This window comes from Esox lucius, chromosome 1, assembly GCF_011004845.1.
Source record: "Esox lucius isolate fEsoLuc1 chromosome 1, fEsoLuc1.pri, whole genome shotgun sequence".
NCBI classification, from domain to species: Eukaryota; Metazoa; Chordata; class Actinopteri; order Esociformes; family Esocidae; genus Esox; species Esox lucius.
The window spans coordinates 37,198,097-37,211,581 of record NC_047569.1 but is presented as its reverse complement, the minus strand read 5'-3'; the positions used below and the strand labels follow the sequence as shown (position 1 = coordinate 37,211,581).

The 13,485-nt window shown below is 39.7% G+C and overlaps 1 protein-coding gene across 1 annotated transcript in view; it reads left to right on the top strand.

Moving 5' to 3' along the window:
• The window catches only part of rasa2 (RAS p21 protein activator 2), a 61,137-nt gene that overhangs the window by 12,166 nt on the left and 35,486 nt on the right, over positions 1-13,485 (top strand). The window contains exons 3-4 of the mRNA XM_034293185.1: positions 10,128-10,231; positions 12,443-12,537. Of these exons, the coding sequence (XP_034149076.1) occupies positions 10,128-10,231; positions 12,443-12,537 (199 nt within the window). The remainder of the gene's footprint in view (positions 1-10,127; positions 10,232-12,442; positions 12,538-13,485) is intronic.

Sequence of the window (13,485 nt, the reverse complement as noted above, 5' to 3'; positions counted from 1 at the left end):
TAAAATGATCAAAAATAAATCTGCCCTACCCTTTAGCACAGCTTTTTTCCCAATGTTCTGTCCTCTTGGTGAAAGTTATACTTTTTCAATACCCAGAAAACATAAAGAGGCACTGAGGACCTTAGAATGGGGGGGGCAACAGGGTAATTAACATGAATACACCATGTACTGCTCATAAAGGAGCAATATGTAGGAATTGTTTTGGAAGCTAGATGAATTGCAGCAACAACAGTCTGTTGGTGCTGGTAGTTTTCCCTTGACTTCTAACTGACCAGCTTTAACCTGTAAAATCTTTAAAAATATATATATATATTTTAAAGATTTTTCAAGGTGATGTAGATTACTACATACAACCCTATTTCCAAAAGAGTTGGGATGCTGCATTAAATGCAAATATAAACATATTCAATTATGTGCAAATGATTTATCCCTGTATTTCATAAAAAATTGTGCAAAGACAACATATTAAATGTTGAAACTGAGAAGTGTTCTTGTTTTCGGACAAATACACGCCCATTTTGAATTTGACAGCAGCAACAGGTTTCAAAAGGTTGGAACAGGGGCTTGTTGACCACTGTGTTGCATCACCTCTTTTAACAATACTCTGTAAATGTTTGGGAACTAAGACCAACTGCTGTAGTTTTTAAAGTGAAATACACTCACCTAAAGGATTATTAGGAACACCTGTTCAATTTCTGACTGATTCAAGCTGATAGAAGAGCAACTTTGACTGAAATAACCACTCGTTACAACCGAGGTATGCAGCAAAGCATTTGTGAAGCCACAACACGCACAACCTTGAGGCGGATGGGCTACAACAGTAGAAGACCCCACCGGGTACCACTCATCTCCACTACAAATAGGAAAAAGAGGCTCACCAAAATAGGACAGTTGAAGACTGGAAGAATGTAACCTGGTCTGATGAGTCTCGATTTCTGTTGAGACATTCAGATGGTAGAGTCAAAATGTGGCGTAAACAGAATGAGAACATGGATCCATCATGCCTTGTTACCACTGTGCAGGCTGGTGGTGGTGGTGTAATGGTGTGGGGGATGTTTTCTTGGCACACTTTAGGCCCCTTAGTGCCAATTGGGCGTTGTTTAAATGCCACGGCCTACCTGAGCATTGTTTCTGACCATGTCCATCCCTTTATGACCACCATGTACCCATCCTCTGATGGCTACTTCCAGCAGGATAAGGCACCATGTCACAAAGCTCGATTCATTTCAAATTGGTTTCTTGAACATGACAATGAGTTCACTGTACTGAAATGGCCCCCACAGTCACCAGATCTCAACCCAATAGAGCATCTTTGGGATGTGGGGGAACGGGAGCTTCGTGCCCTGGATGTGCATCCCACAAATCTCCATCAACTGGAAGATGCTATCCTATCAATATGGGCCAACATTTCTAAAGAATGCTTTCAGCACCTTGTTGAATCAATGCCACATAGAATTAAGGCAGTTCTGAAGGCGAAAGGGGGTCAAACACAGTATTAGTATGGTGTTCCTAATAATCCCTTAGGTGAGTGTGTATTCCCATTCTTGCTTGAAATAGGATTTTCTAACTGCTCAACAGTTCGGGGTCTCCTTTGTCATATTTTTCGTCTCATAACGCGCCGAATGGTTTAAATGGGTGACCGATCTGGATTTCAGTTTAGCACGCAGACTCTTACTATTGAGCCATGTGTAGAGTTTTGTTTAGCATTAACTTGTTGAAATAAGCAAGGTCTTCACTGAAACAGTTGTTGTCTGGTTGGCAGCATATGTTGCTCCAATACCTGTATGTATTGTTCAGCAATTAATTGTGCCTTCACAGAGGTGCAAGTCACCCATGCCATGTGCACGAATGCACCCCCATACCATCACAATCCTGGCTTTTGAACTGTTCGTTTTAGATGCCGTCAAATTATGCTGTGAAATGTCATACTGAAATCCTAGCAAAGTGGCTAGAAAGAAAAACTTTAAGGAAATTTCCAGATTTTCAAAATAAAATCAACACTAAGATTTCTTGAAATCATGGGAACTTAGGCAGAGTTTTGCAAAGCTTACCCACAAGGCATTGGCTTGCAAAGGAATGCATCATTCCTATTGGAACCAGAATGTCTGACACAAAGATGGATATTTTATGTAATTGTTACAATCATTTCAGTAGCGGGTGCAAAATGTATGTTTGACTAAATTATTGGATCACTTTAGACAAATGGATGTGTTTGATGTTTTTGTAGCTAAGATAAATTAATCAGTCAAAGTACATACAAAAAAAGGACAATAAAACTTCAACTTGAAGCAGGGCATGCTGGGAAAATTTTCATTTTAAACGTATAAAAATTTAGTAAAAGTCAGTAAAACAAACGTTTTAAGTTATTGGGAACATTTATCTAACTTCGAGTTACACTTAGTAGAAACATTTGAGTAAGGAATACGTTAGGGTTTAGTGTAGTTTCTTTTTTGCAAGGTTGAGTTTTAACGTGCATTTATGGATGCAACGACGTACTGTGTTCACAGACCATAGTTTTCGGAAGTGTTCCTGAGCCCATGCAGTCATGTCCACTACAGAATTGTCTGTTTTTAATGCATTGCCATGCATTAGAAGATCACGGCCATCCATTATTAGTTTTCGGCCTTGTCCTTTGCATTCAGAGTTTTCTCCGGATTCCCTGAATCTTAATGATATTATATACCATTGATCACGAAAAAATAACATTTCTCAGTTTCAACATTTGATATGTTGTCTGTACTATTTTCTATTGAATAATACATTTAAATTATTTGCACCTCATTGTATTCAGTGTTTTCCTACTTTTTTTGTAAACGTGTTTGTAGAATGATTCCCTAATCTATGCAGCCCTACATTCTGTGAATTGTGTAGAAATCTAGCAACCAGGAAATGACAGAGGAATTTACAGAGGAACCCCAGTCTGCCATTCTTCGTCATTGTGCTTGAGGAGGAAATTATCATATCTCTTAGTTACACTCATTGGACGTATGCATGAGAGTACTGTTTTTCATACGGCAACAGAAGCTAGTCTGGCATTTTAGGAGGCACTTTTTAATCAAAATAATTTCTGGTTGGTGGAGAGTGCCTGCCTCAAGTGGAGGAGTTTAAGTATCTAGGGGTGGAGAGAAACCCCTCCACTTGAGGCAGGCAAAGTATCTAGGGGTCTTGTTCACGAGTGAAGGAAGGATGGAACGGGAGATTGACAGACGGATCGGTGCAGCTTCTGCAGTAATGCGGTCGATGTATCGGTCTGTCGTGGTGAACAAATAGCCGAGCCGCAAGGCGAAGCTCTCGATTTACCGGTCAATCTACATTCCTACTCTCACCTATGGTCATGAGCTTTGGGTCATGACCGAAAGGACAAGATCCCGGATACAGGCGGCCGAAATGAGCTTTCTCCGCAGGGTGGCCGGGCGATCCCTTAGGGTGAGAAGCTCCGTCACCCGGGAGGAGCTCCGAGTAGAGCCGCTGCTCCTCCACATCGAGAGGGGTCAGCTGAGGTGGCTTGGGCATCTGTTTCGGATGCCTCCGGAACGCCATCCTGGGAAGGTGTTCCGGTCCCGTCCCACCGGGAGGAGACCCCGGGGAAGACCTAGGACACGCTGGAGGGTCTATGTCTCCCGGCTGGCCTGGGAACGCCTCGGTGTCCCCCCGGAAGAGCTGGAGGAAGTGTCTGGGGAGAGGGAAGTCTGGGCATAGAATGTTTCCCCCGGATAAGCGGAAGAAGATGGATGGATGGGTGGATGGGTGGATGGATGGATGGCATTTCTGGTTGAATATATGTTGTGAGACACTATCGTTCCACTATTACTGCAGATGCGTTATGGACAGTATCTGATATTACAATATAATGCAAAAGCTTTTTGCAGGGATATTTCATTGCTGCTCTATTTACCTATATATATCTATAATTTAATATGATATTAAAATATCATGTGTCATCAAGGATTTGAATTTCCTCACTCACGTATACGAGTGTTTCTGTATTCCTCTGGTGGAAACTGTCCATCTACATTTCCTGGTTGCAAATAAACAATATCTAGTATTAATTTCATAGTTATAGATTTCATAGTTGCTAAATAGCCTTTTTCAGAAATCAGAAGCGGTCTTTCGTTCATCTCAATATCAAAAAGAGGAGCCAACTAGCAAGCTCCTGAATCTGTTAAAACTAGTACCACCCTCAAACCTGCCTTCACAGCTCCAGTCAGGCTGTAGTCTTTACACAGCCAGAGAAAATGTGTCAACTTTGCTATCCTGCAATGTTCTGGTCATTAGGAACATTGTTCAGACCAATGAACAAAGGCAGCCATATCTACCTGCCATTATGGTGATCAGGCAATCGGTGAAACCCAAAAGCCACAATAATTGCTGCAAAACATACATTTTCAGATGAGACTAATTCAATCAGCCAATGATGTCATTGATTTTACTTTCCCAGCATGAACTTTCCAAAAGTCTGCTGTGTATAATTTTCTGGAAAACCTTTAATCACTCAATTATGTTGGGGCACTGAAAAAAACACAGTAGACATTCTCTTTAAAACACCGAGAGGTTTTACCAACATAAAATAAATCAGTTACAGGGCTCAACATTTTTTTAAAAATGACACTGGCCCCAAAAACATTTTTAATCTCCCTGCTTCTGAAAGTTGTAATTTCAGCGTTACAACAAAAAACCAAATGCTTTTGTAACTTAAAATGTGTATTCTTTTGTAAAATGCATTCTGGATGTATAAAACAAACAAATATTTTATTTCATTGCATTTCTAATTATGAATTTTTTTTAATAAAATATTAACAGACAACAGAACATTTAGCTTTTAAACAAAACACTAACTCCCCAGGGGGACAAGGTGAACAGCTGTTCTGTGTTAGTTACTAGGTGTGCGATTGTTAAGTTGTGCAATCACCCAATAGGCATCTGCATTTACATTTCTGACCAGTACAATCAAGGGCCTTGAAGACGTTTTGTCAGCAACCCGCTTGGCTGTCATGCGGGCCAGGGGCTGTTTGCTATTGGCATGGCTGGTCAGGGACTGTTTGCGAAAGTTGTCATTTGGGTCCATATATGTAATTGGATCAAATCTGTATATATTGATATTTTCATAGCTTACATGTAACCTGGTAACTACACGAAGTCTTTCACATGCTAGTTCACCTAGGATTCAGGAATAATTGGATCTGAGGTAAATTGTTGCTTCTAGGGCTTTGCAGGGCTCTTTCTAAAACCACGCACCATTTCTCCCAAACCAGAAAATGTGTTATTTGTACAGAGAATAGTAATTTTATTCGTACACATGACTTATCTTTAGTCATATGTGCTGTACCTAATTGCGACATATCAATAACACCATGTTCAATACTATGAGTTGTCCTTAAGTGTATTGATAATAAAGACCGTAAGTCAGTGGTTCCTGTGCCAAATAATGTGATTTGCTTGAGTTTTTCTTTTTTTAATAATCTACACCTAGCTACATTTCCTATTGCACTTTTGATAATTTCACATAAAGATTAAGTCATTATACAGTATGCCTAAATATACATGTAACATTTTAACAATCAATATGTTACTGGGATTAACAGATGTAATTTCAAGTTGGTATGCAATATTAGGTGCAGTACCATATTTCTAGATGCCTATATGTTGGGTAGTTGAAAGCAAATGTTTTGAGTTCACTGAAAATGACAGATCTTTGAAATGGTGCAACTTATTGGCAAGTGACATTGTCTACTGTGATTTAGAGCTGTTGAACGGGTTTGACAAGAGTGTTGAAATAGTGGTAATATTATAAAAATCACAACATCGTACTGCATTATTTAGTGTCAATATGTGGAGATATTTTACACCTCACAAAGGTAGAGTATCAGAAAAAACTAAATTCTGAAATTGGGCAGGTATTCTGCTGTTCTAGCTTCGAGGGGCTGATTGTTCCATTGGGATGCCTGGACGTAAAACCGCTTTGACTGGGCTCAGTGCGTTCCAAGAGACCAGAGGTGGCAGAACATAGTGCTGGGTTCAGGCCGGCCCTAGGCATAAGCAATTTAGGGCCCCCGACCTCTAGGGGGCCCCAGTCCGCTAGTCAGCCCAGGACCAAATCAAAATGAGTATTGAGTAGTACTTCCCTGTACTATTTCAAAGCCAACCTCCATGGTCTTGTACTGGATGCAAGCTTCAAAGGTAAGCATGTAGAGTTTGCGGAGAAAGGTAATGTGGGAGAACTACCATAATCTTATTACCATTATAATTGTTTTTGTTCTCAATTAAAATGTTCTTGCATTTTAAAGCAGGAAGCTGCAAGTAAGAATATAAAAACCAGGGATGCTGTTAATCCTGCCATGGTCTGAATGAGCCATGAGCTGCATTTTCTCAGAATAAGTCTCTGAAAGGTCATTCACTGATTTTAGAATGAATTAGAAAATACGCCATCAAACTGGAACAGATTGACATATGTATGCGATACAATAAATAAAAGATATTAAAAGTTCAATGCATGTTTGTTTACTGTTGCAGTGAAGAACCAAAGCTTTAATTAAGTACTGACATAATTAGATTGCGCATGCACTGTGTAAAAAGAAATGAGAGAACTTTACTGTTGTACTAAAGATATCCCATTTATATTCAGAATGGATCGTGTGAATATAAAGGCTGATTTACTTTCTCGACTTTAAGCACAGAGAGTACTAGATAAGTAGTCTGCTGTTTTATATGAAGCATATTTGTAAATGGCGCTTAAAAAGTACTTGGAATGCTGGTAAATGTAAATGTCAACTTAGCAGCTTAGAAAAACATTCTCTTGAAAACATACAGTATCTTTTTTTGGAAAGTGATTATGTATTGTAAAAGCAGTAACCTGGGCATTTAGAATTAAATGTTGGGTGTCTCAATATAAAATAACTTGGACAGTAGAAAATTTCAACTCTGTCAATTTTACAAAATGTCCTCTATTGTTTCCATATGTGACACTGATATTTTAGTCACTGTGGTTGTATATATCTGGATCAATGGAAGCCCCAGTCTTAATCTGGGATTGGGTTTAATTTAAAAAATGTCCATTTGACCACTAACACACACGGAACCAGAAGTGAGAGTGCTGAAGGGTAAATTCAGTAAGCTAACCACGTGTTTTTGGTTGTTCAGTCAATTAATTATGCCCATTTCAAACATACTAACTTCCAGAGTATAATTAGAGGTATTTCTGGGTGTTTAGGCAAGTTTGCTGGCTAATATATTAAACCTACTATGTAGTACTCCCATTTTGCCCAGGAAGTCAGGATTTGCTTACATAAGACAAAATAATTTTACTTCAAGTTTTGCATGAAGAATCGAGCATCTAAAAAATAATTGGCAAAAAAAAAACAGATTTATTTTGTTATCGTAATTCTGTCTATTTTTAGGAAGTGATACTGAGTTCTGTCTCATAGGGGGTTCTGTCTCATACATTTGTTCTGTCTCATACATTTGTAACTGCCACTTTGAACCAAAACTCGCACATTTTGTTTATCTTAATGGCAAAAAGAAAAAACGAACAAGCATAATCGTTGCATTTTAAAAGGCACTTTTTTTCTAATGTATCTCCTGTTGACACACACTGATGATGATGATGATGATGATGATGATGATGATGGTCAGAGCTGCTTTGTGTCCCCTCTCTCTACCTGCTCTGGCAAGCCTTTTTATGATGCTCGTCAGTCTCTCAGGCAGTCGATCCGTCCCGGCCAGCACCGCTCTAGGCTTTATTTAGCACATTCTGTGTAATGATTGCTGATGAAAGGCAGTCTATGGATAAGGCCTTAGTTTGTGTTGTCGTTAGTGTGTGGTTTGCTTTCAATAGTCTGTACCCACAAAGCATCTCAAACAACCATTTTTCGATGATCAGAGGAGGATGTAGGAGATTTTGTAACAAAATACCCAGAAACTGAGCCAGGAATAAAATAAACTCTTTAGTTTATTTGTTAGTAATCCCACTAGTTTTAGTTAACGCAGATATTAATTTTAAAATTGGGAGGACTCATTTACAGGGAAATTATGGGGAAAGTGCTTGAAAAGAACATGGCATTAAGTGATGTAAAACATGTAATAAAGTCACATTCTCTGTGATTGTCTGAAGCAGTCAGAGTTCACAGATGACGATACCTTTGTTCCCTATCATTTCCAATAATGTAATTGAGTCATTGCTTCATGACAATGGGTCAGAGCTGTGCGCTCTGGGTCATTGTCATACTGAAAGATTAATCTTTGACCCAGTCTGAGGTCTTGTGCACTCTGGATCATGTTTTCCTCAAGGACTCTGTATTTTGCTCTTTTCATCCTTTCCTCAGTCCTCACCAGTCTCACAGTCCCTGCCACCGAAAAGCATCCCTGTTGCATCATGGGAGTGGTATTAGCAAGGTGATAAGTGGGACAATTTCTCGCCAGATGTATCGCTGCGCATTCGGGCCTGGTAATTTGATTCTGGTCTCATTAGATGAGAGAATCTTTGTCGTACGTCCTCAAGTTAGAACGTAATTTGTCTTTTACTCAGAAGTGCTTTCCATCTAGCCACTCCACCATAAAGGCTTGATTGATGGAGCGCTGCAGAGATGGTTGTCTTCCTTGCAGGTTCTCCCATCACTGCCGAGAAACGGAAACTCTGTTAGAGCGGCAATTGGGCTGCTTAGTATAGCCAGTTTTTGGGGATTCCAGTCTTCCATTTCATAATGATGGAGCCCACTGTGCTCCTGAGAACTTTTAAAGCTTTAGCAATAGTTTTTATCGCCATCCCCATTTCAGAGGTCTGTGGAGTGTTCCACATGGCTTGGTTTTTGCTCTGACACACCCTGAAGTATAAGACCTTGTGTATTAGGCAATTAAAAGTGTTTTTTTAATTGCCTAATATGTTGTCATGCGTACATCTTTCCTATTTTTCATTTGGTTTTGTTAGTTGGTATTATAATATTGTATTAAAAATCCTACAGTTTGGCTGAATGCTTTTAACAACAACTGCAAATTGCTGTTGATACATATTGTATCACGTCGAAGTGCTAATGTTGCGTAACACCTTTGAAAAGCCTATTATTTAATCACTGAACACAGGCCTAGATGCTGCCCACTTTTTGCTCTAGTTATGCCTAACTTAGTCACTTGATATTGTGCAAAATAGCATGCTGTAGGTAAGTGGAATATCTGAAAAGTAAAATATGTGATTATTTCTCTAGTGGTTATAAGTATTTAGGCAAAAAATCTGAATCATCATCAAAATTGAAAGAGACAATATTGTGTTTAATCGTATGGTCTAGGTATGGGAAGGCTAGAACTAGATTTAACCACAGGTACAATAAGTTCATACCTGTATTACATTCAGTTATAATCACATTGTTTAATATTTTGTTTTAGAGCTTTCTAGTTTTAGTTCTGTATTGTTTTTATCCAACAAAACAAAAAATAAAATTATAATAAAAGAAACATTCTTTTACCTGGCAAGTATGCTATGGACACACTCTTATTTACTGCAACGATCTGGGAGCCGTGAGGGTCAGCTGTCTTGCACCCGGACGGAACCACTGGGTTGTTCTGAGAACACGGGGACGGAACCACTGGGTTGTTCTGAGAACACGGGGACGGAACCACTGGGTTGTTCTGAGAACACGGGGACGGAACCACTGGGTTGTTCTGAGAACACGGGGACGGAACCACTGGGTTGTTCTGAGAACACGGGGACGGAACCACTGGGTTGTTCTGAGAACACGGGGACGGAACCACTGGGTTGTTCTGAGAACACGGGGACGGAACCACATGGGTTTTCGTTAGAACCAGGGGCTTTTGTTTACTGGCCTTCTTCACCACTAAGTCCCACTGCTGCCCTGAATTTGCCTCCTTGGCTGTCTGTTTCCAATCCCTGGTCTGTGGGTTGGTCATAAATATCAAGACGTTCTTCCGACAGCTCCAAAGTAATTGCCTGTCCGTGGCACAGAAATGTTGCCTTTATCTGTTATTAAGACATCTGTTGGAAGCTCTTTACTGGTTAGGACACCTCACAAGGTGCATAAAGTATTTTGATACAAAAGGATCAGAAATGTGAGACAGATGTCTGAACATGGCTTAACTATTTTGTTCTTCACTTAACTAAAACAGCTTGTGATGTTTTACAGCCCTTTGTATGGCGAGGACTTCTACTTTGAGATACCACGACCATTTCAGTGTTTGTCCTTCTACGTATTTGCCAAGGGGGTTTTTCAAAGGGACCTGCCTGTGGGTAAGTTGAAACCGACGCCGTATACAGCATACTATATATACACACACACGGGCGCGCACCCACACACACACACACACACACACACACACAGCGAGAGTGGGGTCATAATCCCACCAATATTAACCCTACATTTAACCCTCTTAACTACATCCCATGATAATTTGTATTGATATTAGATATGTCTTATTCTTCTGTACATTTCCAGGCAGTTACTGTCTTTCCATGTCTTTACAAAACAGTGATACTTTAAAGTATGATGTTTGTCTTTGAGATCAATAACACGTCAGCATAGCCTGTAAAACGGAGCAACCTTCTCCTCTATCCCACTGAATTCTCTTTTCCTAACTGTCAAATCCGTGAGGCCAATCAAACAATGAAATCAAATGTATTTAGAAATCCCCTTTTACATCAGCAATTGTCACAATGAGCTTTTTACAAACATCCTATGAGGTAATTTAATAGAATTGTACAGTCACATTTAGTATGGTTTCACCCGGTTTCCAAAAAGGTTGGGATGCTACATAAAATGCTAATTAAAACAGAATGGAGTGATGTGCAAATAATTTATCCCTATATTTAATTGAAAATAGTACAAAAACATCATTTCAAATGTTGAAACTGAGAAATAGTTTTGTTTTTGGAAAAATACCATTTTGAATTTGATGCCAGCAACACAAAAAAAGTTGGCACAAAAATGTTGGGACATGGGGCATCTTTACCACTTTGAAAATCTTGCTTGATAAAGGATTTCATCTGCTCAGCAGTTCTGGGTCTCTTTTGTCATATTTTCTGTTTCATAATGTGCCAAATGTTTTAAATGGGTGACTGGTCTGGATTGCAGGCAGGCCAGTTTAGCACCCAGACTCTTTTACTACAGAGCCATGCTATTGAAATACGTGCAGAATATTGTCTTGTTGAAATAAGCAAAGCCTTCCCTGAAAGATGTTGTTGCTCCAAAACCTGTATTGTTCAGCAAATAATGGTCCCTTCACAGATCTGCAAGTCACCCATGCCATGTGCACTAATGCACCCCCATACCATCACGGATGCAGGTTTAGAATTGTGCACTGATAACAAGCTGGATGGTCCCTTTCCTCTTAGTCCAGAGGATGCGGTGTCCATGATTCCCAAAAATAATTAAAACTTTTGATATGTCAGACCACAGGACAGTTTTCCACCTCAATCCATCCAACTTAAATGAGCTTTGGCCCGGAGAAGGCAGTGGTGGTTCTGGATCTTGTTTATATATGGTTTCTTTGCATAGTAGAGTTTTAACGTGCATTTGTGGATGCAGTAATGTATCAATCAATCAAATGTATTTATAAAGCCCTTTTTACAACAGCAGTTGTCACAAAGTGCTTTTACAAAAACACCCAGCCTTAAACCCCAAGGAGCAAACAACAGTAGTGTTGAATTTCAGTGGCTAGGAAAAACTCCCTAAGAAGTGTCTGGCCATTGATCAACAGCAGCAGTGTGTCCTCCTTACTGAGGGGGGTTTTGAGTTTTATTTCCTCCAACAGACGACCTGCTCAGAATGCAGAAATGAATGTGACTGGTTGACTCAATGGAGAGGGTGGAGATGATGTCCTAAGTCTGCAGTCACTCTATTTGAGTTTCAATTTAAAACGGTTAGGGTTAATGTTAGAGTTATGGCAGGAGACACAAATACTGGTCAGATCTCCTATTGAACTATTCAGCTTTTTGAAATGCAAGCTCCGCCCTTGCCATTGAGTCAACCAATCACATTAACTTTTACCTTAAGGGCAGATCTGCCTCCAAGTCATGTTTAAGTGAAACTCCAGTGTACTGTATAATTGGGGAAAATCACTTATGTTCATACAATAACCACACTAAACCACTTTAGGAATACCTTTTAAGTTAGGGAAGTTTGGAAGTCATTGATGCAGTTAATTATTATTCACATGGGCAACGCCATTCTGTTTTATTATTTTCAAAAAACCGGGAGTAATTTGAAAACTCTCTTTCCCTAATCCAACAAGAGTAATTGTTGAAGTAAAAACAAGGTGTTGATGCCAAAATAAAGGTTATACAGCGTTACAGAAGTTGGATAGGGAAAGAGACAGTTTTCAAATTACTCCCGGTTTTTTGAAAATAATTACTGCATCCACAAAACTACACAAACACACAATTTCAATGTGCTTTCAGCCTGATAATTTCCCCGTAGGTTGACCCCAGTCTGTCTGATTTCAGGAAAGGTATCCATCCGGAAGGAGGACCTTTGTAAATTTAGTGGGAAGGAGCACTGGTTTTGCCTGCAACCTGTGGACCCAAACTCTGAAGTCCAGGTAGGTGTCAATCAGGAAATGGGGGGGGGGGGGGGGGGGGGGGTTAGTGAACCTTCTAGGCATTGTACTACTACATTTGCCATAGGGCTGTCTAATGGTATTGATTTCAGTTTGTCACCAGTCAGACACTTTGTTTGTCCGACTGCATCTTTTCAGCAGACTTCTCCTGACAACCTGTTTTTGCATTGTCTCCATGTTGGGAGGAATGGCCACTGGGCAGATTCAGTGGGGGACTGTTGTTTGAAGGCCCAGTGAATTAAATATTGTGACTTTTATATTTTGTTTTCCACAATATAATAGCAGCTACACCCGCCATAATGTGATTAACACCGCAAACAGTTATTTAGCCAGTTTTTGTTGCCTTTTCCAATCTGGTGCCTGCATTGAGTATGAATTGCATCATATTCTAGACTGCACACTGCAGGCCTAGCAAACCAAGCCTGTAATATACACCGCACAAGAACAACACATTTAATATCCCAACTTTAATCAAGCAGTCCATTTTTTATTTCTGGTAAAGTTGTCATTATTTTCCCAATGGAGTATCTTGTCTACTGTTTTGTTTGTCTATTACATCAGATTCTACATAGTAGGCAGTCATTTCCCGAGCCCTATTTTATAATCTTAAGATTGGGGCCTTTTTTCATGCCATTTTGGAGAGAACCCAAAGCTATAGTGACCACAATTACTACATTTTGCTATGTGCGTAGCCTCCTCTTAATATGAGTCATACCGAATTGTATTGTTTGCCTGCAAATGCATAATAACAAACTTTTAATCATCAGTGGAGAGCAGTGACAAATGTATGTGAACATGGTTGAGTATCAGAAAGTCCCACGCAGCCACTCAGCAGTTCCTGGTCACCATTTATTCCAGTATATGGACAGCTCTGTGCTAATAGTGACAGATTCATAGTGTAAACTATAACCATGAATTGGCTTAAAAAGT